At 40.6% G+C, this 26,432-nt stretch overlaps 1 protein-coding gene across 3 annotated transcripts in view; it reads right to left on the bottom strand.

Moving 5' to 3' along the window:
• The window catches only part of LOC149447621 (N-acylethanolamine-hydrolyzing acid amidase-like), a 52,945-nt gene extending 29,770 nt beyond the window's left edge, over positions 1-23,175 (bottom strand). For all 3 annotated transcript variants that reach the window (XR_016305844.1, XR_016305845.1, XM_089652305.1), the window contains exons 1-5: positions 22,971-23,175; positions 17,259-17,426; positions 11,634-11,760; positions 9,380-9,470; positions 495-571 (exon numbers count right to left, since the gene is read on the bottom strand). Coding sequence is in view for 1 of the 3 variants with exons in the window: in XM_089652305.1 (XP_089508431.1) it covers positions 495-571; positions 9,380-9,470; positions 11,634-11,760; positions 17,259-17,426; positions 22,971-23,164 (657 nt within the window). In the remaining 2 variants the exon portion in view is untranslated. The remainder of the gene's footprint in view (positions 1-494; positions 572-9,379; positions 9,471-11,633; positions 11,761-17,258; positions 17,427-22,970) is intronic.
• Between the last annotated feature and the right edge of the window lie 3,257 nt (positions 23,176-26,432).

Genomic DNA, 26,432 nt, shown 5'->3' with positions numbered 1-26,432 from the left:
CAGGCTACAGAGCAGCACACCTCAGCACTCCATTTCCAACCCAACTCCCCTGCTGGCCAGGCTCTCTCATATTTATGGGCCAGTCTGCCACACAGCCAGGCCTCCTGTCTGGGATTGGTCAAAGTCCCATGAATATGCAGATCAACTCCTCCTGGCCTCCACCCACTGGCTTCTAGAATCATGGGAGGTACCAGAGGACTGACCTGTAGAGCCCTCCAGCCTGTCCTGAGGTAAACCCTCTGACTCACACTCAGGCTTCTAACAAGCCTCTAACTACATTCACAAACTATGTACACAAGAGGTCTCTCTCTCTCTATATATATGTTAAACTTTTAGAAGAACCCTTATACATTGCCAATTTTTACATTCATTCCTCAGGTTAAAGACAGCATGATGATATTTTCCTGGTATATTGTTGTCAAAATTCATAAACATATTTCCTGTGATAGTAAAATGTCCTAAAGCATATCTATTCTAAATCACACAAAGCTTACATTTCGGATGAGCCAACTGACTGGATATCTTCCCAATAACAGAGAGAGTGCATTCTTCCACAGGATATTATTATCCTCTGTAAGGAAAAATTAACCTTTAAACATTTTAGGTGGTAAAGATTTCTTAGCATGTCTCTTTACACATTATTCCTTTGCAGGGTATTTGTGGTTTAATTTTTGTATATAGGAACAAGATTGTTTTCCCAAAAAATGCCTAAAGATTAACTCCACTTTTGTGGGGAAAAATACCACAAATAAAAATAGCATATACAATTGCAACACAAGCCATATTGTAATAAAACATTATTAAAAATTATTTTTCCTTTTCAATCTGGGTGTAAGACAGCAAGGGAGGGGACTCTCCTTTACAGGGACAACATTTAAAATTTAGCAAAAGTTGTACCCTCTCCAAATTCTATTCAAGGCTACAGAAAAATGTTTCTGACATTTTCAAACACTACAGAAAACTGGTTAAGGAGTAGCTCCACTTCATTGAGAAAAAAACACTCCCCGCTGGGTGATCTATGTACTGTATTTTCCAGATTTTGGTTGCAGATTTTTACCTTTTGTTATTATGAAGAAATACAATTTTCTGTAAAATGCAATATAGGAACTTGAGGGCAGACACTGTGACACTATGTAATTTCCTGCTTGTTTGATTGGCTCACTGATTTTCCCAGACGTCTGCACCAAGATACAAGTCAGATTTTGGGCATCCTTTGCAACAAATGTTTCAGTTTTGCTGAGATACTCCTAAAGGGTTATTCACATCTCAAGAGATGCAGACCCTACCACTTTCTTCATTAGAACCTGCAGGTGCAAAAGCTCATTAATAATTATAAAGTCACAACCATTCACTTTGCACATGGATACAGACAAACAAAACTCTATTTCTTCATAATAACAAAAGGTAGGAATCTGAAACTAAGTTTACAAAGTACATAGATCACCCAGAGGGGAATGCTTTTTTTTTCTCAGTGAAAGTGGAGTTACTCTTTAACTAGTTTACTGTAGTGCTTGAAAATATCAAAATCAAGTTTTGTAATCTTGAATAGAATTTTGAGAGGGTGCAACCTTTGCTAGATTTTGAATGCTTTGTCCCTGCAAAGGAGAGTTCCCTTACTTGCTGTCTGACACCCAAACACAGGGCAGCAGTTTGTTAGAAAAAATGCTTTTATCACTGTCTGTGTCCCCAATGGGAGATTTTCTCTCACTTGCTATTCAGTCTGACATTTATCAATTAGTCAAAAAATCAAAAGAAATTCCTCACAGGGGGGCAAAGACAAATGACAGATGTTCTAACCCTTCCATGCTCTGAAACATTTTTTTTCCTTGTAATTGGACTTTAAAAAAAAAAAAATAAAATCAGTATCTCCCAAATATATAAAGACTTGCATGGTGTACAATTTATATATCTATTATACCCTTCTATTTTGGTGAGAAGCAATAGCAATCAACCCTGTCCAAGTCTAATCGATTCAAACATGCACAATAACCAAAACATTTCCTATCAAATACTTACTGTAATATTAATTTCCTGATGGACTCCATGGCAGCATATGTATGAATTTACTCAGGGCTTTTTTTCTCAGAGAATAGGTGAACGAACTCCCCCTTCTGAGTCACTTCTTTTCTCCGCCCCCTACCCACCTCCCAGTACCACCCTTTTTAGAGCATACCATTTTATGGTACTATGGAATTTGTTAATGATAACAAGAAAAGCAGTAAATTAGATCCCCCGCAGCCAGCAGCAAAAGACCCCCCTAGCAACAAAAGACCCCCAGCAACAATGGACTCCAGCAGCAATAGACCCCTGGGAGCAACAACAGATTTCCTAGCAGCCAGCATCAATAGACTCTGCAGCAGCCAGCAACAATTGACCCTCAACAATACAAGCCCCTCAACAACAATAGAACCCCACCAGCAACAACTCCTGCCCCCCCCAGCAACAATAGACTGCCACGCAAAAAATATATGCCCTCCAGCAACAATAGACCGCTCTCTCAACAGAAGATCCCATTCAGCAACAATAGACCTCCACAGCAACAATGGACCAACATGTAAAAATATATCCCCTCCAGCAATAATATATCCTCCAAGAGCCAGCATTAATAGACCCTCCAGCACACCCTAGCACCCCTTGCCATTACAAACATTTTGTCCTGGAGGTGCCGGAACTGATTTCCGCGTTCCCACTGAAAAAAAGTCCTGAATTTACTCCGCCTTCTCGCCCACTCCCATAAATTTTGGCTCAAGAGTCAGAGACTGTATGCCATAACTAGCCTACGCATGACACTGGGTTTGAACTCATGCTGTCATGGAGTCCATCAGGAAAGGAAATTTACAGTATGTATTTGATAGGGATTTTTCTGTTTCCCTGACAGACTCCATGGCAGCATACGCATGGGAAATAATTAGCCAAATACACGAAGGCGGGCAATGCTGAACCAAAGAGCTTTAATTTGTACTGTCATTAGACAGTACCTTTAAACCAAAATTAATTGAGGATAAAGAGGCATAAAGGTGTTGATTGAGGACCACAAGACTGCTTTGCAGTTGCCCCATGTCGCAAAGCTGCCCAAGAAGTAGATACACTTCTGGTCAAGTGGGCTTTCACTGCCTCGGGAAGAGCCAAGCCCTTAGCCCTGTACTCCTGTTGGACAGCTTGAACAATCCATGCCATGATTGTCGTAGATAAGGCACGTTTCCCCCTGTTCTTCCCAGCAAAGAGGATAAACATACAATACGAGAGCCTGAAGGAAGCTGTGGCTTGTAGGTACAATTTTAAGGTCTCACCCACATCCAGGGGATGAGCATTGGAGCTCTTCGGCACTCTGAAGGTAGGCAGGATTATTTCCTGGTTCTCATGAAAGACTGATGTTATCTTGGGATTTGAGTCCAGCATAGGAATCAGCACTACCCAATTTGGGAAGAATGTTATCAAAGGTTCTTTATGACCAAGGGCTCCAATTTGCGAGACTCTTTTTGCCAATGTGATAGCCACAAGAAATGCGGACTTGATGAAGAAGTCTTTGATGGAGAGATACCTAGCACATTCTGTACCTGACCATGACAGTGAGTTGAAGACAAGGGGAAGGTCCACTTTGGGGGACTTTGGTTTTCTCTGAGGTTTAATGCTGGTCGCTCCCTTGAAAAATTGTCAGACAAGAGGATGTCTGGCCCAGGATACACCCGTGAAGGCAGATAAGGCTGACATCTGTATTCTGAGGGAACTGACCGATAGGGCCACATCTAAGCCTGACTGGAGGAAGCCCCGAACATCTTGAACTTCAGGATCATTACTTGAACCGCCAGCCTCAGACATGAACTCCACGAATTTGGAGCAGATTCTTCCATTAACTTTGTGTTCACTCTCCTGGCACTCATGAATGTGGAAATGACTCTGGAGGAACAGCTGAGGGCCTCCAGCCTCGCCCTCTCAAGAACCGGTCCATCCATCAGATGCAGCCGATTTAGGCAAGGATATAGAACCAGGCCCTGCGACAGAAGGTCCGGCTTGAGAAGCAGGGGCACTGGATTCTGAAAACTGAGAGGAACCATGGTCTGTTTGGCCAATATGGGATCACTGCTACTATTTCTATCTTCCTCTCTGAGTCTTTGCAGAAATCTGAGGATGGCTGGGATTAGAGGAGATGCATAGGCCTTGCGGAACCTCTAGTGATTCATCAATAGCGAAGGCCTGGGAATACCAATTCCTAGTAAAGTACCTCTCAGGCTTGTAGTTGTATGGGAGGCAAGCAAATCGATTTCTGGACTAACTCCTAGGGACAGAATCCACACAAAGACCTCTGCATGGAGAGACCATTTGTTGTTGTCCAACTGGACTCTGGATAGAAAATCCACTTGAATGTTCTGGTCTCTGGGTACATAGACAGCTGACTTATTGGCTAGATTCTTCTGAGCCCAAGACATAATTGGCTCCACTTTCTGTAACAAGGAAAGGCTGTAAGTGCTACCTTTGTTTCTTTATGTAGAAGACCACCATAATGTTGTCAAGCCTTAAGAGCACTGATGCTCTCTTCATCAGATGGGGAAGATCCCTTCATCAGACCTGAAGGGTGCAGAAGCCTGCCTGCAACTGCAGGATGTTTGATACGGTTCCGTGAGAAGGACTCCTCCTGAGCTACTTCCATCAGGCAATGAGCACCCCACCCTGTACTGCTGGCATCTATTGGAGCAATGGAATGGGAGTTGAGCAGGTTTTCCCATTTGAATCAAGATGGTATCTCAAATAAACATATAAACCTATCTTCTGAAAGCATATAAGTCTTACTTTCACACTTGAAAGTGTAATAAATTATAATACCTCAATATGCTCACCCTATAGCCAAATCCTTATGAATAAGTCCCTGAGACGAAACATGTTAAGGAAGTGACATCAGACAACGAATGAACTGGAAGTGTCAAATCGGCCATTTTGGAAATTGGAAAATCTGACCCAGACACTTCTGCTAGCTGCTGAGACTCTGCAAGAGGTTTGGCATGTAGTGTTATCTTATACAGACTCTCTGCTAGTTGTTAAGACTTTGCATGGGGTTTTTGGATTAAGAGATTTTATCCAGATGCTCCAGTCTACTTGTGAGATGGGGAAACAGCTCTCATTGTTTGAACACTGATTGTGTGGAAGTAAATTAATGTTTTGACTGACATTCTGCGGTTTAGCCACAAGATGTAACTGTTTTTCTAACACAGCCTCAGACTGCATAGATATTTGTAGAGGTGGAGTTTTCACACAGAGTTGGAGTGAACAGGAAGAGGAGACTGCAGCCATGTTTTGAACTGTGCTGAATGAAGGGGCCGTGTGAGCTGAGAATCCGATGACATCCAGGTGTGGGAGCATCCCTCGGTAACCAGAGCTGCGGCTAAGTGAAGCTGATCTTGTCCAAGACCCTGATCCTGTTCAGAGAAAGGAAGATTGCTGCCAGTAATGCTAATGAGAGCAGAGGAACAACGCAGCATACACTGCAATATCGCAAGCTTGTTGGAGAGACATTTGTTCTGTTCAGAGTCACCAGCGGATGCAAAGCAGACCCGGGTCGGTAAGATCGTGCACGCACCTCATTTCATTGTTGGCGCCTTGAGGCTGAGTCCAGGCCTATAGTTAGTTAGGGTCTCTGTTTGTGTCAGGCCACAAGTGTTGTTGCTGATTATTGGAAGGACTCCACAACTTAAAGTGACATTTCACATTGCAGAGCTGATAAAATCCTACAAACTCAAGCCAGACTGGTGTTTTGCTCAGAAGGAATACTCAGGCACGTGCTACAGGACCAGTTATGGGAGGGGGAATACTGTAGATTTGTGTAAGATTGTAAGCTGTTGTGCTGCACCGCAGCTAGCCCATACCATACACCCATACACTGATTCCTGCTCTCTTAGGGTAATAATGGGTAAGGTGTGGCAGCTTAATTGTGCCCGCCAGTAGGTAAATTACTACACTTTCTACCTTCATCCATCAGGAGGCGCCGTGCTGTGCAGCACAAGGGTCTCAGTCTTTGGGCTGGGTGTATGTAAATTTATTGTATGTTCCCAGCATTTGTGGTTGTGTTTATTTGCCACATCTAAGTAAAATTCTGTTGTGGCAAAAGCTGGTGTTGGGGTTGCTTTCCTCATTCGTGACTTCACTGTATCCTGGGGAGCCCACCCCGGTACACGGCTTACATACTGGTGAGACACTGCATTAAGGTTTGGCGATAAGAAATCTGATAGCTGCTGAGCTCGGCAAAAAGTTTGAGTTATGAGAGCAGTGGTGCTATTTATCTGTTTTTAAAATTAAGAGCATAATAAAATGTTATTTATTTATACCATACGGAATTACACTATATATCCTTTTTATATATGATGGGTACTATGAATACTATGGAGTAATCCTGCGCAAGGTCCTGATGACAGCTAGCAGAATTATCCATGAGGCTATGAGGACATCTCAATGAACATATCCAGGCTTTCCTTGGATGGTGTATACCCTTAGTGGTATTAAAGTTCTTTTTCTTTTGCCATCTGGTAAGGGTATTCAGTCATTAAACTATAGAAGTGTGCACTACTACTAGCACTTTAGTTTTTTGATTTGTTGGATCACCAGAGTGTTTCACTAGCACGTTTTTTCACGTCGACCACTTGATTCACATATATGGTCACGTTTGATGTGGAGTGACACTTATGTTGTATGTGATTGTACATTATTGTTTTAAGGATAATACACTATTTTAGTTTCTTTTTTTTTTTTGAGGATCACTTTGGAGTTTGGAGTCTTTTTGGGAAAGTGTCTACAGAAAGGACTTGGATTTGCATCTTTAGTATATTTTTGGACACTTGGTATTTTGGACACTGCGTTTATAATATGTATTTGTGGACACTGCGTTTATATTATTAATTTTTGAACACTGCGTTTATATTATTCTATGTACTTGATTAATAGATTTATACCTTGGTATTTTGGACACTGCGTTTATAATATTTATTTTTGAACACTGCGTTTATTGTATTTTTATTTTTTTTTGACACTGCGTTTATAATATTATATGTACTTGTTTCAATTGATTTATACATAGTTTATTTAGTTCAGGTTTTCCCATTGTAGCCACCAGAACAAACTCTCTCTCATGACAGAGGTTATGTAGATGACCTGGTTTCTTATTCCTGGCTCCCACTGATGGAGAAACCCCTTCTGGAAGGACTGCATCCTGCAGAGCACCCACATGACCATCGGAGCCATAGACACTATAGTGCCGATAAATCTTAAACACGAAGAGGCTCACAGGTCGGAGGAAGACAGTGCCAGTAGTGGTTCTTTCCCAGATTTAACAGCCAACTATATTCTTAAAGTGTGTAGATAACCTGGAATCTGTGCTCCAGAAGCTGCCCCTTGTCTTGCGACAGCAGAAGGAGATCATCCAGGTAGTGGTGCAGGCATATGCCTCTTGATCAAGGCCATCATGGCCAACAAGACCTTGGAAAATACACAGGATGATGTTGAAAGCCTGAAAGGGAGACAAGTGAACTGGAGATGAACTTGACCTACAGTGAACCAGAGGAACTTGTGGACCTATTAACCTCTTAAACTGGAAGAGGAATGTTGCTGCTGCAATCAAGGCATATCTCTATCATCTCATGTTGTTGTGTGCTGACGATCAGACATTGAAGGGCTAATGAAGAGAGAGAAAGAAAATGCACAAAAGAGAGAGTTATAAATTTCCAGAAAGCCCCAACAAAACAAGAAAAGAAAAGGGTTAAAAACACCCCTTCCTACCTGCTGCTGGCCACAAGGGAGCGGTGAAACATCCAAAATGTGGCAGCTATATAGACGGGCAGGGGATAGAGCCAAAGGTACCATTAGGAACACAGTTGGATGGCAGACAGCCTCCTAGGGCTTAAACACAGAGAGCATACTTGTATATGTGAACCACCCAGCTTGGCGAAAGTGCCGCATTCTGCCCATAGGAAATTTGACAGTTCTTTAAATTTCCCGCCTGTGTAACGTCACTGCCTCCCGTCTGACTGAACTAGCTCGAGGCTCGCACATGTGCAGAAGCATACTGCAGGCGCCGGGCCAGAACAGAAGTGGTGGCCTGCAATGCAGATACCCTCCATCCACCATGAGAGGTCGAGAAAACACTAGAGCCAGGAAAGAAAGGTAAAGACACACTTAAAAACATATATAACTGCCATGCAAACATAACATGTGATTAGACATGTGCGGTTCATTTTGTTCCAAATTTGGACACATTTTTCCTTATTCAGACATTCAGATGTCTCTGAATTTCTGAATTACAATAGTAAAGAATCCAAAATAATGAAACAAAATTCAAACTCGAATATAAAAGAACAGAATAGAACAAATAGAATAAAATAGATCAGAATAGAATAGAAAAACAATACTGTTAAATAGAATACAATATAAAAGAATAGATTAGGATAGAAAAGAATAGAATAAAAATAATAGAATAGAATATAACTGCGTAAATTCGAATTTCGAATAGAATAAATTCGAACAGAATAGATTTCAATATAATAGAAAAGAATAGAATAGAAGAGATTACAAAAAACAACAGAATAAAATAGAAAGAATATAACTGTCTTCGGAAATTCAAATAGAATGAATTCAAAATAGAATAGAAAAGAATAGAAAATGAGACAATAGAATAGAAAAAAAATAAAATAGAATAGAATAAAATATAATATAACTATCTTCTGAAATAAATTAGCGTTCGAATGCAATTTGAATTAGTTTGAATTGAATTTGAATAGAATCAAAACTAAACAAAACAAGTTTTTATGTTCTGCACATGTCTACACCTGACCCTGTGCCTGGAAAGGGGAGACAGCTGCAGGATCCACACTGGGCAATCCACGGCCACCCACAGATAGCAAGGCAATTTGGTCAGCCGCACGTTGCCTGTCAATGTTAGGGCCTTGGATCTTCAGCTGCATGAAGACTTGTATGCCCACCTCCACCCTGCTGATAGCTGGGGAATACTGCAAATGCCAAAGGACGTATCATCTGGCAACACTTGAATATACCAGCATGCTGATCCACCAGACCCTGACCACAAAGGATAATCAAAAAGGTAAGGAAATAACTTCTAACCCACAAGTCCTATTGAGGAAGACAAACAAAGAACGTGACCTCGGGCTCTGAGCCAAAATTTACAGGAGTGGGTTCCTATAGAGTGGGAGAGGACGTGGAGTAAATCCATACGTATGCTTCCATGGAGTCTGTCAAGAAATATTATTATCCCTGAAGGTGGTGGGCTGGGTAAAAGAAAAATATGTATAAAAATGCTCATTGCTAGCTTTAACACTAGTATAAGAAAACAAATATATTATATAAGGAATATACTGTATGTACAAGCACACGTATATTTTACCTCTAGAATTTGCAGATATAGTAAATTTTTGGGGACTTTGCCCAGTATAAAGACCAACTATTCCTGGAAAGGTTGTTCCTGTGTACACAATCTGAAATATAATACACATAACAGCAATTATAAAACAACTACCAACATTTTCGATTCTAAAACACACATGGCTTTCTCATGTATTAATTTGCATTACTTCATTTTAAAAAATGAAATAAAAAAATCAGTTGCCTGCTTTTACCTGAACACACCTGGTGAAAATTGCTCTCAAAGTGCTACTAAACTCACAACAGTAAAATCAGTCTATATGCAGTAAAGCATGCTCGTTATACTCACAGTGGAACCTAAGGGGTTAATCATCTGCATTGTGTAAAAGGGCTGTTCGATCCTGTCTTCTCTAATCCACCCCTTCTTCTACTGTCCCCAATCCATCTCTTGATAGTACAGAGCTCTAGGAGACACTCTGCACATGCTCAGTTTAGTGTTTATGTCTAGAGATTTTTTTTAATCTTTGGGAGGGTGCATGTGATTGGCACATGGTCAATCAGCACTGTCCAAATAGAGGGTGATGGATTATGCAGCCTCTTAGGCCAGTCAGAGCAGAATGAAAACTCCTCCTACAAGCTGCACACTGATAGAAGTCACAAGACTGCTATATACTGCTGATAAGAAAAGGTATTTAGCAGATTATATTTACTAAAATAATTGCATTTCCATGTAGTGTGTACTGTGGGAGACCAGATATAGTGAATGGAGGGTCCTGGGTTTAGTAACAGTTTAATTTGAGATCAACAACTCATATAATACAAAAGTTCTGTCCAAGTAAATATTTATGGCAGAAAAATATCATCTATCACCCAACATGCACTGTAAGAAACACTTTTGAAGTAGGTCCTAACTAGGAAGAGCTGAATGTACCCAAGGTTAAAGTCAATGGGAGCCACATCTGTCAAATCAAATATCCCTATTTTAAATGCTATTATGCAAGGTATTGGCAATAAATGGTATGGGGGCTGGGAACTGCCATGGGAAGCATAAGGACCACCCAAAAATACCAGACCCAATATCATTAAGATGGATAAGGGCCCGGTATAGATTTTGGTGATTCCCCATACCATTTTTTACAAAATAAAGATACTGGCTGGTAAAAGTAAATTACAAGCAAATATTTTTGATTTTAACAAAAATTAGACAAAAATGAGATTGGTCCCCCTTAAAATCAGCACCAAGCCCTTCAGATTTGGTAGAATTTTATGGGGGAACCTCTTGTTACAAACAAAAAAAATGGCATGGAATCCTCCCAAAAACCTATACCAGACCCTTCAAATTTTAAGGGAGAATTTATGCCAAACACAAGAATAAAATGGCATGGGGTTTAATGGTATATAAACACAAAGGCACACTTTGACAAACCTTTAATATGTTTTTAAAAAAACAACAAATTGTCCCAAGATGTAGATCCATCATCAGTTATGTCATCCAGAGATGCAACCTACCCTCAGTCTTGATGCCCGTGGGATCTAGAGGTGACATCAGTGACCAAATATGGACATGACAACATTTGGTCATGTCAGTCGGGGTGGTGTATGTATCTGCATATCGGTGGGAGTTGGACTTGGAAACTGAGAGCAAATCGCATTGCTGGGCAACGTGCCTGGCGATTTATTTACATCATGGGACAAGTCTTTTTATTTTCATTTAAAGGACTTGTCAAAGTATGTCTTTGCATTTATTTACTATTTAAGTTTTTTTTTACATGCATACAAAGGTAAGTTGCATCAATCACCTCACAATAGACAATATCATTTAGTGTTTTTGCCCCAATGGTGAGTGATTGGGTGTTTGTTGTAATTTACCTTGGTGCTTTTGCCCTAGGTGTTGACAGAGTAGACTTGTGGAACCATCCTTTCCTCTGAGGGAAGATCTTTGTACCATCCAACTTCCAGGGAGTGCTTTTTTCATCTAGCAGGCTCCTTTGGAATCCATATTGGGGTATGCATGTTATGTTTGTGTATCTATATGTGTGTGTGCTATTAGACTACATGGTTCCTCTAAAGCAGTCATGTATAGACTGACTGAGATTCCACTTCTTTTTTAGGTATGAATTCGGATCTATATAATTCTGATATTTTGGACATGCCATTCATTTACACGACATCAGCCACAATATCACAACCCCTTTTACAGAATCTCAGGTTATAAAAAATACTCAGCATGGTTATGCTTAGTAAAATGTGTTCAGTTAATAGTTTTTATACTGTACCTGCCCATTCCTAATAAAATCCACATCCACCACAAGCTTTCTGAGGTCTACGGGAAAGTACAAGTCCATGTTTCTTGTGTGATGAATATATCCTTCCTTAGTTTCTGCTATTATACTTGTGCAGCCCCTAGAAATGTTGGACAAACATTTTTGTTAGAATTATAATAAGAGAAAACTGGCAACATATGGAAAAATTATACAATTCCTCCCAAATGGTACTAAAATGGTAAAATTTATATTCATATATAGGCAACTGGTTAATTATTTTTAACAATTTCGGAACCATAATGTGTGTTCATTAGGTTAAATACGTTTTTGACAACCTGTTGACTATGGTGGTACCCTTTTAAAATTTTTTAGCAGATGATCCCTTTGATCTGAAAATGATTAATCTACAGCTCACGATACAATATACACATTAAGTTGTAAATATATATGATAAATAAAAAAGAAAAAAATGTGGTGTGGTATTAGCAAGCTGTTTATACAGACATAGGTGCAACAGCTATTCTCATATATTATACTGCGATCCATAGTTTAGCCACTAGGTGGCTGTGTTGGTTGCTGGAATAATGCATTGCTCCCTCTAGTGGAACTATATGGTTATGATGTAATATCCTATTTCTGTGGTCCTGTTGTTTTCCATATAATACAAGAAGGACATAGCCATGTGTCCAGCAACATCTGACTGATTAAAAAAAAACAAAACATACAGTATCTGGAACAGTTTTCAAACAGATTATTGGCCCAGCTACAGCCAAAGTACTACATACTGCTGCAGGTACAGATACAGCTCAGAGGTACAGTAAAACAATTTCTAAAAAAAAGAAAAAGGTCAGAAAGCATATATGGATACTAACAGTGTTTCATTTTTAATTTGTATTCTGACAAGCCAGAGCTACCAGTCCTGGACATTTAAATGAAGATGCTGCTGATAAAGAGAAGGTACATGGATGTGTAATCAAGAACACATACCAGACCTTGCTACAGATGAGTAAATGAAGAAGGATCAAAAAGCCTAAAGTACTCTATCCACAATTATAGATGATGATCAAATTGTGAATATATGCTTGTGTGAAACCACAAAAGAAATATAAAAAGGAGCTACAGAAACTGCATGGGAAATGTTTGCAATAAACTGTACTTAACTGCTTCCCCGCCGTCCTATAGCAGAATTGCTGCTACAGGGCGGCAGGGCTGCGCAAAATCACGTGTATATACAGGTGAAACTCGAAAAATTAGAATATCGTGCAAAAGTTCATTTATTTCAGTAATGCAACTTAAAAGGTGAAACTAATATATGAGATAGACTCATTATATGCAAAGCAAGATAGTTCAAGCTGTGATTTGTCATAATTGTGATGATTATGGTTTACAGCTCATGAAAACCCCAAATCCACAATCTCAGAAAATTAGAATATTGTGAAAAGGTGCAATATTCTCGGCTCAAAGTGTCCCACTCTAATCAACTAATTAAGCCATAACACCTGCAAAGGGTTTCTGAGCCTTTAAATGGTCTCTCAGTCTGGTTCAGTAGGAATCACAATTATGGGAAAGACTGCTGACCTGACAGTTGTGCAGAAAACCATCATTGACACCCTCCATAAGGAGGGAAAGCCTCAAAAGGTAATTGCAAAAGACGTTGGATGTTCCCAAAGTGCTGTTTCAAAGCACATTAATAGAAAGTTATGTGAAAGGGAAAAGTGTGGAAGAAAAAGGTGCACAAGCAGCAGGGATGACCGCAGCCTGGAGAGGATTGTCAGGAAAAGGCCATTCAAAAGTGTTGGGGACTTTCACAAGGAGTGGACTGAGGCTGAAGTCAGTGCATCAAGAGCCACCACACACAGACGGATCCTGGACATGGGCTTCAAATGTCGTATTCCTCTTGTCAAGCCGCTCCTGAACAACAAACAACATCAGAAGCGTCTTACCTGGGCTAAAGAAAAACAGACCTGGTTTGTTGCTCAGTAGTCCAAAGTCCTCTTTTCTGATGAGAGCAACTTTTGCATCTCATTTGGGAACCAAGGACCCAGAGTATGGAGGAAGAATGGAGAGGCACACACTGCAAGATGCTTGAAGTCCAGTGTGAAGTTTCCACAGTCTGTGTTGATTTGGGGAGCCATGTCATCTGCTGGTGTTGGTCCACTGTGCTTCATTAAGTCCAGGGTCAACGCAGCCGTCTACCAGGAGATTTTGGAGCACTTCATGTTTCCTTCTGCAGACGAGCTTTATGGGGATGCTGACTTCATTTTCCAGCAGGACTTGGCACCTGCCCACACTGCCAAAAGCACCAAAACTTGGTTCAATGACCATGGGATTACTGTGCTTGACTGGCCAGAAAACTCGCCTGACCTGAACCCCATAGAGAATCTAAGGGGCATTGCCAAGATGAGAGACATGAGACCGAACAATGCAGAAGAGCTGAAGGCCGCTATTGAAGCATCCTGGTCTTCCATAACACCTCAGCAGTGCCACAGGCTGATAGCTTCCATGCCACGCGACATTGAAGCAGTAATTGCTGCAAAAGGGGCCCAAACCAAGTACTGAGTATATATGCATGCTTATACTTTTCAGAGGTCCGATATTGTTCTATGTACAATCCTTGTTTTATTGATTGCATGTAATATTCTAATTTTCTGAGATTGTGGATTTGGGGTTTTCATGAGCTGTAAGCCATAATCATCCCAATTATGACAAATCACGGCTTGAACTATCTTGCTTTGCATATAATGAGTTTATCTCATATATTATTTTCACCTTTTAAGTTGCATTACTGAAATAAATGAACTTTTGCACGATATTGTAATTTTTCGAGTTTCACCTGTATACACATGATTTTGCATTTCTGGGTAGTGGCCACGTGCGCGCCGCTCTACCTGCTCCACCATTGGCGGCTACAGATGTTGATCCCCGCTGGCACCTGGCGATCAACGAGGAACAGTGATAAGGGAGAGACCTGTATGTAAACAACACAGATCTCTCTCCTGTCAGCAAGAACATGCTGCTGTGTATTTCTCACAGCACACATTTAACCCTTTGATCGTGCCAGATGTTAACCCTTTCCTGTCCAGTCATTAGTACAGTGTCAGTGCTTTTTATTAGCACTGATCACTGTATTAGTGTCACTGGTGATGTCAGTGGCAGTTACAGTTTGGCCCCAGTGTCAAAATTCCTTGCCACAGTCCCACAGTCCTGCTTTAAGTTGCTGATCGCCGCCATTACTAGTATAATTTTTTTTATTCCATTATATATATATATATATATATATATATATATGGCCATTTGTAGACGCTATAACTTTCATGTAAACTTATTAAATTACATGTATTGGGTTTTTTTTTTCTAGCAAAGACGTAGTAGAATATATTTTGGCCTACATTTATGACAACATTTGAGTTTTAAATTTTTTTATTGGATATGTTTTATAGCAAAAAGTCAAAAATATTGTTTTTTTTTTCAAAATTGTCAGTCTTTTTTTGTTTATAGCGCAAAAAAATTAAAAACACACAGGCGCTCAAATACCACTGAAAGAAAGCTCTATTTGTGGGGAAAAAAGGATGTAACATTAATTTGGGTGCAGCGTTGCATGACTGCGCAATTGTCAGTTAAAGTAATGCAGCGCCATATAGCAAAAAATGGCCTGGTCAGGGGTAAATCCTCTTGAGGGCAAGCGGTTAATCAGAAAGCTATACTAATCTGATTAATCACCTCCCCTCCAGCCACTATATATAAATAGAGATTTGGGAGCTTCCTTGTTTCAGGAGGACATACTGTATGTTCTCTTGTTCTAGTTGCTCATCCCCTGGACACAGATCACAGATTGGGGTACAGAACCAATTTCATTGGCCCTGTACTATGTGATCTCTATGAACAATCACAGTGATCACATGTGTGAACACAGGCTGTAAGATCTCTCCTCTCTCAACAATCGGCTGTAGTACAGTGCTGGGAACAGTACTACACACTGAAAAAGAAACAAAAAGCGATCTGTCACTATGATGATATTATACGGCTCTGGTTAGTGCTCAAAGACACGGTGGGGTTTATTTACTAAAGCTGGTTCACTCCGAATCTTGTGTACTTCTGCATGGAAACCAATCAGCTTCCAGGTTTTATTGCTAAAGCTTAATTGCACAAGCTGAGGTTAGAAGCTGATTGGCTACCATGCACATTTGCAGGAGTTTCTCAGTGAACCAGCTTCAGTAAATCTCCCCCAGTATGCCACTGCAGCACACAGTGTATCTGAACATTGGCCAGAGCAGTGCAATGTCATCATAGTGACACTGCACTGCTCAAATGACAGTGATACAAAAGAGCTCATTCAGACTAACCATGGTCTCTGAAGAACGATCTGCATTCAGATAGCTCTTCAGAAGTCATTTAACAGGTGGTGAGGGTGTGTTGTATTGCAATAGATGTTGTTTTTATCCCTAAATTCTGGGCTACTGCGGTCCAATAACATGAGTGATTGTGGGGCAGTTACAGTGCATCTTCATTCAATTGAATCGGTTGTGCTCGGTGGGCATTAGTGCAGCAGGGTATAATTCTTGCTGTGCAATGTGCATACCCCCCCGGCCGCTACCTTCCCATCTAAATGGGGAGCGGTTGAGGGACAGTAAAAATGTGGCTCAACAGCAGAGTTTTACCACCCCTACCCATTAGTGTAAACGAGACTCACTCACCACATTAGTGTAGCCAGTGTAGTCCACCACCACCCCAGTCCCAGTGTCATCATAGGGGCTCATTCACATGAGATATATCAATGCCTACCCCGTGCGCTGGCCATGCATGGAACACCTGTGGGTAAACAAGGCCTTCACATGGGATACACATTTATACACCCATGTAAACAAGGCCTTGTGTAGCCCAAAATCATTGGTGTCATTGGAAATGAATCAGTCAAATCATTATTGTCAATGGAAATTAAGAGCAAATTGTTAATGTCAGTGGAAGCAAAATTAGACTCAAATTATTGGAGGGAAAAATTAGGCACACAATTTTGGTGTCAGAGGGATAAAAATGTGCCCAAACCGTTGCTCTCAGTCTCAGTATTTTATAAGAATTTTCCTATTACCTTAGGGCAGTGGTCTCCAAACTGGGGCCGGATGTGGCCCTTTGCTAGCTTTTATCTGGAAATTATGGCATAATTCCTGCCACTGACACCAACAATAGGGCACCACTTTTTCCATTGACACCAACAACAGGGCACCATTTCTTCCACTGACACCAACAACAGGGCACCATTTCTTCCACTGACACCAACAACAGGGCACCATTTCTTCCACTGACACCAACAACAGGGCATCATTTCTTCCACTGATACCAAGCATGGGGTATAATTACATCGACTGGCAAGAAAAATGGGGCACTATTCCTCCCAACAGCAGCAATTATTTCTCCTCTAATACGAAAGATCAGGCATTGATTACTCCCACTGGGCACAGTCCAGCCCCCTAAAGTTTAAAGGACACTAAACTTGCCCTTTCTTTAGAAAGTTTGGAGAGCCCTACCTTAGGGGATAGGGGCCCAGTGCTGGTTTCTGTTTGTGTAGCTGCTACTGTTATGTCAATGACAGAATACTGATGATGCCTATTTAGAAAAAGTGCATACTTGCAAACAACTTACATGACAGTTTCATAGAAAAGGTTTATGAGGGTTACTTCAGAGCTTTTTAAGCCAAACGATCTGGCTATACCACGGATCTCTCCAGCATACGGTTCATGAGCTATAAGATCTAAGTAGATATCTGCCATTATAAAATATATGGGCTTGGACCAATGATCTTTGATCAGGCTGGAAAATATAAAGTAACAGTTACAAAAAACAATCTTGCAGGATTTCATATTCACTATCCAAGTGCAACAGAACTAAGGATTTAATTCTTTCATTTCTCTGGAGTAGTAAAAACAAATTTGAACAATTTTGTAAGACCATAAGTGTCGAGTTTTTTTTACAAATCTGATAACTTTAAACCTATTTTCCAAATATAATTAACTGTACTCTACCTTTAAAATAAACTTTAAAGAATATATAAACCCAACTTTTCAGATTGCTGATATGTGCTTGTTGTATCATGTACTTGTATGTAAAAGTATCCTGTTCTCTTTGTATTTAAAGGCATGGGAGCACAGCATGGTCTTTTCTCTAGCTGTGCTGGGAGCACATGCTCTCCTCCAATGATCAGACTTGTCCTGACATGCCCCACCCTCATGGCATAGCCATTCACTGGGAAGATCATTGTTCTGCTGTTTCTCCTCCCTTAGCTTTTATGCAGCTGAGAACAGAAGGCATGTGATCACTTATGAAAAAGGGAAAAAAAGGTATTTATAACATTTTTATATCTATACACAAATGTTTTGCCTTTCCTTTCTATATTAAATTTGTTTTACCCCAACACCGACCGCACTAGGGTATTTCCGTTAGACTCCCGCTTCCCTGTCCGAGTACAGATCCACGGACACCACCGCTGGCCATACAAGACGAGACAGCACCAGACTTGCAGGAAACCAGAAAATACACTGCTTTATTTTAACACAGATACAAGATATATACACAGGGCGGGGCAATACATTTAGTAACAAGAGACACACAGCAGACACCCCCCACCAAGCCAATACACAAACACATACATCCCATAATAGTTTGCTCCCAAGCAAGACACACAATAGAACAATGGAACAACCACATGGCATTAAACAATGAACAACCCCCACCTATACATGTCTACACAATAGCAGGACATTTCACCGTGCACCACTAACAGGCACAGGGTGACTTACACATAAGAGGGATATGGGGAGCTGAGACAGGGGTCTCACCACCTCTCTAAGGTTAGCAGGGTTCCATGGGCCCCCCACCCAAAGTGACTCCCATCACATACAAGGTGAGGGTTTAAAATCAACATAAGTCTTCTAATGGTATTTCTTCCATGATCCCTGGAGGGCTACAACAATCCAGTTCAGGCAATGTTTAGTATAAATAAGCATTGGCTGCCCCCTCTGCTTTGTATACGTTTCTGTTGGCTCCTTATGCATGAGATGGGCCAGTGTTCAACACTAGCAGAAAAATGTGAAGTGTATCTGAATCCAAGAACAAACAACTAACATATTGTGTACTCTGCAGTTGTATCAGTCTGCTCAGTTTAGCTCAGTGACCTACAGAACACCCACCCATGTTTTAGAGGAGAGGAAAGGTATCCTGTGGTCCTAACATACTTCCTATGTAAGTATGACAACACCGCTACCCCATAGATACAGTGCAGTGAGTGAGCGTTGTCACCCTAGGACCAGGCGTGTGTTACCAGCAGGATCCAATAAAGATAAAAGGCCTAATAATTAAAACTAATGCATCCATCACACCTAAGGCTGGCCATACATTATACAATTTTCTTAAAATTTTTGCTTTAGATTTACCAAAAAACATATAATATGAGGTCAAACCAAACAACACTTTCAATTGTATCCAGTTAGGCAGGCCCTTGCACTACATAGCTGAAGGTAAATATAAAGGAAATTGGGCAAACATTGGACAGAAAATTGTATAGTGTATGGCCAGCCTAAGTAGGGGTAAACTGCAGGACAGCACTGGATTTTCTGGCAAGATCAACAGTTCTTTTACACGTATAAGGCCGGCTATACATTATTCAATTTTCTTGAGATTTTTGGTTTAGATTTACCAAAAACCATATAATAGGAGGTTAAACCCAAACAACACTTTCAATTGTATCCAATCAGGCAGGACCTTGCACTACATAGTTGAAGGTAAATCTAAAGGAAATTGGGCAGAAATTGGACAGAAAATTGTATAGTGTATGGCCAGCCTTAAACACATATGACAAAACATATAACAATTGTATGTTTAACAGACCAAACAGGTACAAGCTAGAGTTCATTTTTAGAATAACAGACATCAGATGAGTGCAGGCACAATTCAGTGTCTTCACTGTAGTTCTGGAACTTGTACTGACAGGTCTAATTTAAAGAGAAGGTAGGCTCCATTCCCAACTTCCCATTATTTAAATGCACGAAAAATCACATATTTTTAAGTTCCTTAGGGCTCATTCACACCAGAAACTGCATGTAACTGCGCGTTTTTTCCTTGTACCTATGCATGCAGTTGATACCTGTTTTACATGCAGTTGACGCATGTTTTTGCGCTTTTATAACTGCATTTGACTTGTGAGACTACTTCCTTCATCTTCTTTCCTATGGTTTCAATGTGCACTGTGATGCATTACAGTGCATTTGCATACGTTTTTGCACGTTTGTGGTGTGGAAAAATGCAACATGCTGTACTTTTCTGCACTGCGCTGAACTGCACTGCAATGGTGTGAACTGTACCCATAGGATTGCCTAGATTTTGAACTGTTTATGCAGTTGGAGTGCAGTTAAAAATGCAGCCAACTGCATTCAATTGTGTTCAGTGTGAAAGGGCCCTTAAAAAACTAAAAATATGTGTTGCATTTATGGTGCCATTCTTTTTTATTGGACACCCCAAATGCGACATACCAACACACATTTTGCAGTGTAAAAAAATATGCAACATACAGGGCAAACTGCAAGGTAAAAAATGTGCAAGGCTCAACGTGGCATAAAAGCTATATGGGCTACTTTGTCGCGAATAGAGCATCCCATTAATGGGCTGCCCTATATGTGTCATTTAAAAAACATTCACAAAATAATGTGCAAAAAAACACACGTTTAGAAAACACTAGGTGTGAATGGGGCCATATGGTGTATTTGCAGTGAGTATATGCCAGAATTATTTGCAGTATTTAGGTTAACGCCTTCACACTGTAGCCTCTCAGCCCTTTAAGGGGTTTCTGATGCTGGGTGGTGGGGCGTGGGTTTAGGGTCATGTGACTGCCGTGATTGGCTGTCACATGATCGGAAAGATCCTGATCACAAGGAGAGATCGGGATCTTTATGTGGGACACCGACACATGTGCTGGGAGAGCGCAGAGCACGTTTGTTTACAAATGGTACACAAATATGCGACTGCTCGGCGTCAAAGCCCAGCCGCCGAGAGGCTACATATTTTGCGTACTGTCGGTGTGACAAGGTTAAAGTAATGTTTATATGACTTTCACATTTCTACAAGCTTGCTGGTTTTTTATTTTTATTAATGTATTAACCTCTTCGCACCGGCCGCACATTTGCGGCCTCCTGGCGTCTGGGCCTTGACGCTGAGTGGCCGCACATTTGTGTGCAATTAAGAAAAACATATGTGTTGAGAGCGCGCACCCTGCACGCTCCCAGCACACATGTCCGGTACTCACAGAAAGGTCCCAATCTCCTCTTTCGATCGAGACTTTTCCCGATCATGTGACCGCCATGACGGCAAATCTCAGTGGTCACATGACTTAAAACCCCGCCCCGCCTCCTGGCTTCTGAAACCCTTAAAGGGCCGGAAGGCGCTGGCGCCAAGGGGTTAAATATAAAGATTGGAATTAGACAAGTAAAGGATGTTTTCAGCGCTCAATGCAATTAATCCGTCTATTAACAACTGTTGCGGTAAAATATTGAGCTACACAGGAAGTACATTGTTTTAACTGAGCCGACTCATATACTTGAATTCTGAGACAAAACATTAAAGCACACCTCGGTATAGCACTGAAAAAGAGTGAGAAGAGTCCTAATGTATTAAACTAATACGGCTGCCCAAGGTTCCTATATAAGTACAAACCTTTAGAGGTATTAAACCCAAAACCAAAAATTTTATATTTTGCAGCTTATCAATTATTAGATTTGGTGGCTGCATTAGTTTTCATTTTTTTAGGCTTTTTTCCCTCTGTTTAAACCTGGTGATCTGGCCAGTAACACACCTCCTGTATTAGAGTGCCTCCAATCTGGATGAATGAGCACAGGGCACCTTTGTCAGTCTGGGGGGAGAGGATTGTTAGATATACTAGCAGATTTAGATACACTAACAAATTGAAGACAAACTCCAGCTAATACCTTATAGGTAACCATTGTTTTCCTTGTGGAATAAAGGTTTTACGTAAATAATTAAAAGCTGATCATTGTAAGCACTCCTGTCAGTGTTGAATGGTTTTTCTCAACCCTGTAACCGCTACATTCTGCTGGAGAGCATGGTCTTTTGAAAAACAACAGACTTACTGGCTGGAGCACAAGGTGCAAATAGAAGAAAGAAGGCTTAGAAATGACAATGAATGCAGCCATCACATCTAAAAATTTGTAAGCTGCAATATAATAAATGTTTGCTTTTGGGTTTAATACAGCTTTTACATGAAAACTAGGATTTTCACATGTTAAAACATGTTGGTAAGATTTACTGATCTCTTTTACATGTTTATCTATTAACCCTAGAATGAATATTTATTTTTAACTTATATGGGTAGATTTACTAAAACTGGTGCACTCATTGCATGGTAGCCAATCAGCTTCTAACTTCAGCTTGTTCAATTAAAGCAGAAATCCAGGCAAAACATTTTTTGAATCATGCAGTGGGGCTAACTGCTCGTTTTTGTCTAGGGGTGATAATAGTGAAGATTTACTTACTGAATCCGCTGATCCTCGGAGTGCAAGACCAGTCCCTGCCACTTCTGCCCCCCTGCACGCCAGCGGTCTTGTGAATGGACTGTTCCTGACATCATCATACCCATAGACCGGCAACGTAACAGTCCACAGCTGGATGTGGGGGAGCGCAGTTTTCCAGAGGATTGGAGGACAGGGTAAGTATAGCTCTTCCCTAAGCCCCCTGACAAAATTAGTAGTTTTCCCATGCAGTGTGGGCATAACCCCCCCCCCCCCCCCCCCGCTTGGGAAAATAAAATATTTAATAATTTCTATACAGAGTTGCACCAGATTTTGTATTGTATTCTCCGGTTTAAGTAGTCTGCATAGTGTATCTCAATTCTTAAATTCATGCAATCAAAATATTTAGTTAATATTCTTTCTTGCTTAGAAGATTCTAAATGAAAATTCCTGGCAACACAGCTACTGCAATATTCACTTTGGGTAGCGCATTTTTAAATTCCATATTTAGCATAAATTTTAATTACTGGCAGTTCCAAATTTTTTTTTGCCAGACAAATTTTTACACATCATCCTTAAATATTTAAAGATACATCGTTTTGAAAACAAAAGGCACATTAATGAGCATCAAATTTGCTGCAGTTGTACAAATTTAACCATGGGGTATCTATTACAATGTAAGTTCCTTATACATATACAAAGCTCTCAATGTATTATGTAAATAAAAAAAGAAATGTTCATAATTGACAGATTACGTGTAATTACAATAATCTCCATAGCAATGTCAATATAGCATTATTATATAAATTTAACAGAAATTTTTGCCAGGCTGAACAAATACCTCAATAAGTTATTCATATACTGCTGTAGCTCCGTAAAATTATAATGCTCTATAATTGGTTCCCAGCGTTCCTCAGAAGGCAGATCCAAGCTGATATTAAATCGAGGGGCTGCATTGTCCTTTATTTCAGATGTGTAGGTGAGAGAACAGGACCCCAGGAGCAGCAACACCCATAGCCAAGCCATGCCAGACATAGGAATATAAATTTTAGCAGGGACGTAGCCAACACCAGAGAATGTATGACTATTTATGTTGCACTATTTATTTTGCGTAAGAGGCCGCTGTTTACTTGATCAAAGTCCGAGGATGAACCCTTGACATTCAGCTGACAGAATTGGAGTAAGACCTATATTTTGCCATGAGGGTTGACTCTAAAGCCTAAAGCTGACTTAAAACCTGAAAGTAAACCAACCACTTTGATGGGAATATAGGGTTAATATTTTTGGTGGATCCTTGACTATAGCTAGCCAAACAAAACTTTACTAAATAGGTGCCATTCAGGATTAACAAAGCAAATGGGCAGAAAGGCAAATAATATGCATACAGTATAGAACTATGTTAAACAGATTATGAGTTTGTGCAAGCATGAATTACTCAAAGCAATGTCTCTCAATCAAACATTAGCTGGTATCAAGGCACAGTCTCTCTAAGGCTCTATTGTCACATAAACTAGATGAAAATCGATACTTAAAGCGAACCTACACCCTCCTATCATTTACAGCCAAGGAATCTACCATCTTATGTCTGTTTGATCTGCAGTTGTCATAGTGCTGCACATGTGGTCAGTTATGACCCCCCCCCCCCATTTAATGGCTTGATAGTTTGGTTGAGAGCACACACAACCATGACAGTTATCATTCATAGCATACCTTGAATGTAATTGTTTTTGGAAGCAGTGAAATCAATGGGTTTAGTTCTACTTTAAGTATACAGTAAAGTACACAAACAGTTACATTCACTACTTCATAGTGAAGTCCAACTCTATCAACACAGTCGAGTAAGTAGAGGGAGCTGCTAAGTAGGAGTCTCAGGACTGGTAGCACAAGCGAGCAGCTGGAGATGCAGGGTCCCCCTACTTGAAGAACAGTACAGTGGTAGCATTGGAGAAGTGCTCTCCAACAGTCCTCTAACAGTGAAGAATCATATTCCTGGTTGCAGTGTACAACCACCTTTGCCTCATCAGATGCGGCTCTGTACACCTCATGGTGTGATACAGGGAACGTTTTATCCCCTGGGTAAGTTAAAAAAGTGCAGGGGATTGCAGGAATTTAAAGAATTGTGGGGAGAGGAATTAATAAAGCCCACACCTGCCTCTGAGCATGGTGAGTGGAGTGGCACTCCACCACATGGCACCCCACTTGAACTTACTGTTCAAGGCAAGTTCTGTGTAAAATGTTCAAGGGGTCTCCCAAGATTAGGTCTCTGAGCACACTTCAGAGGTTTATTTATGGTTTTATCCTTTGAGACAAAATGCATCTTTATCTTGAGGTGTGATGGTGGATGGTGGTTCAGAGGGCACCACAGCAGGGATATGGATTGAGCTGAATGACTAATGGGATGTGTAATATTGTCAAGATCCGTGGCATGTCCTGAGAGGTTTTAAAGATAATGCTGGAAAAGCAAAAGGCAGCCACAGCATCTGTGGAACCTCTGGTAGCTGGGATGTTAGTGGCTCATGAACTTGGTCAGGTTCTTACAAAAACACCCATAACCTTTCTTTGGTTCTTAGTGGGTTTGATGAGCTTACAGTGGGTACCACAGTTTTTTTCTTGAGTGCCTTCTCTCTGGATATCTTAAAATGGCACACCTGGAATAGGCTGTTGTAGAACAACTCCAGGGACTTCTTCCCATGGTGTTTGCAATTTTTTTCTTGCTGGTATGTGCCTTTACATCAGACTAGCACTCTGTCCTCAGGTTGAAGGTCAAAGCTTTTGACTCTCCTTGTCCTCATATGACCAGTCATTAATGAACTGTTGGACTTCAGACAGGCATTGTTTCAATTTCTGAATAAATAAAGGCAAAGTATGCTCCAGTTTTTCTTTGGAGACAGTGGCCCAAAGGTTTGTGGACCTCAGCCAAACATAACCTGGTAGGGTGAGCGGCCTGGAGTGCCTGGTTGTGGGATGCCTTATGGTTTTATTTCTTAACAATTTTGGCCAAGTAATGAGTTCATGTCCTTTGTTTTTCACAAGCTAAGACTTTCAGCAGTTGTATCAGGGTTTGAATGAACTTTTCACATACTCAACTACCTTGTTTGTGGTATGGGGTAGTATAGAACTTTTCCATAGAGGGGGCATCTCCTTTTTGCCCTCTTTGCCTCTGGCAGAAATATTCCCTTCATGAATAACTCCTTATTAAAGCGGAGTTCCGCTTTAAAGATTGGTCCCCTGCTCCCCATTAAGGATTGGCACCTTTGGGGAGCGGGGGGAATGGGTACCTGAATTTTACGGGTACCCGCTCCCACTTCCGCTGAGATCGCCTAGGCGATCGGAAACGGAAGTTGTCCTCCTACCCTCCCTCCCCGAAGTCTTGTGGGACACATGACAGATCCCAGAAGATGACGGGGCCATTCAGGAAGCACAGCTTGCCTGTTTCCCTCTGGAATAGTACTCCCTGGCACCACTGTTGTGCAACTCCCATCAGCCCATGTCTGTCATGGCTGATCCACTTCCTAGATGGCAAGTTTAACAGAATTGGTAATTGTGTGAATGAGTAGCTAGAGAGTAACTATAACTTTCAGTTTACTAGCTAGGTGCAAAGTTAAAGGTAATAATGCAAACTTCTCATCCTGTATTGATATTTGCTGAGTGAATATTTGAAATAGTAATGCAAAACAGGGTTAGGGTGGCAAACATCATTATGAAAGCTGCACAAATGTAGATTCTTCACAGCAAAGTCCCTGTTGCTCAAACAGGAGGAATGTATGTATTTATTTTGCCTACAGTTCTGTAGAAGGTCGCTGTTTACATGATTGAAGTCAGTGCATGAAATGACGCCAGAGATTCAGGCGACTGAAATGTAGTAAGACCTGTTTTGTTATGAAAATTGATGCTAAGGCTTAGAGATTAAAACTTAAAAAAAAAACAACAAAAAAAAATTTGATGGAGATTTAGCATTATTGCTTTGAAGGGTCTATGGCTATAGCTAGCCATGCTCCACCAAATCTTGTTAGATCAACACCTGCCAGCAAACTGCACAGTGTATTTACCTGAATAAATGTCATGTAATTGAGTTCTTAATTTATGTATTACTTTACACTACAGTTTACCTGTTGTAAAATATGCAGGCTTAGTTACAAAAGATTTATGTTTGTCTTTTTATTTAGTTTTTCTTGTATAAGTCTAACTCTTCAACTTTATAAACAAGGGATTTAAAGTCAGCCGCATTCTGACAGATGCTATTCTGTCAGCTGCCTGACATTACTCAATGCCTCCCAGTCTCTGAGTCTATATAGTGATATGA

Source organism: Staurois parvus, unplaced genomic scaffold (assembly GCF_062004578.1).
Source record: "Staurois parvus isolate SC_StPar_1 unplaced genomic scaffold, SC_StPar_1.0 ptg000679l, whole genome shotgun sequence".
NCBI classification, from domain to species: Eukaryota; Metazoa; Chordata; class Amphibia; order Anura; family Ranidae; genus Staurois; species Staurois parvus.
This window is presented reverse-complemented; position numbering and strand designations above follow the sequence as displayed.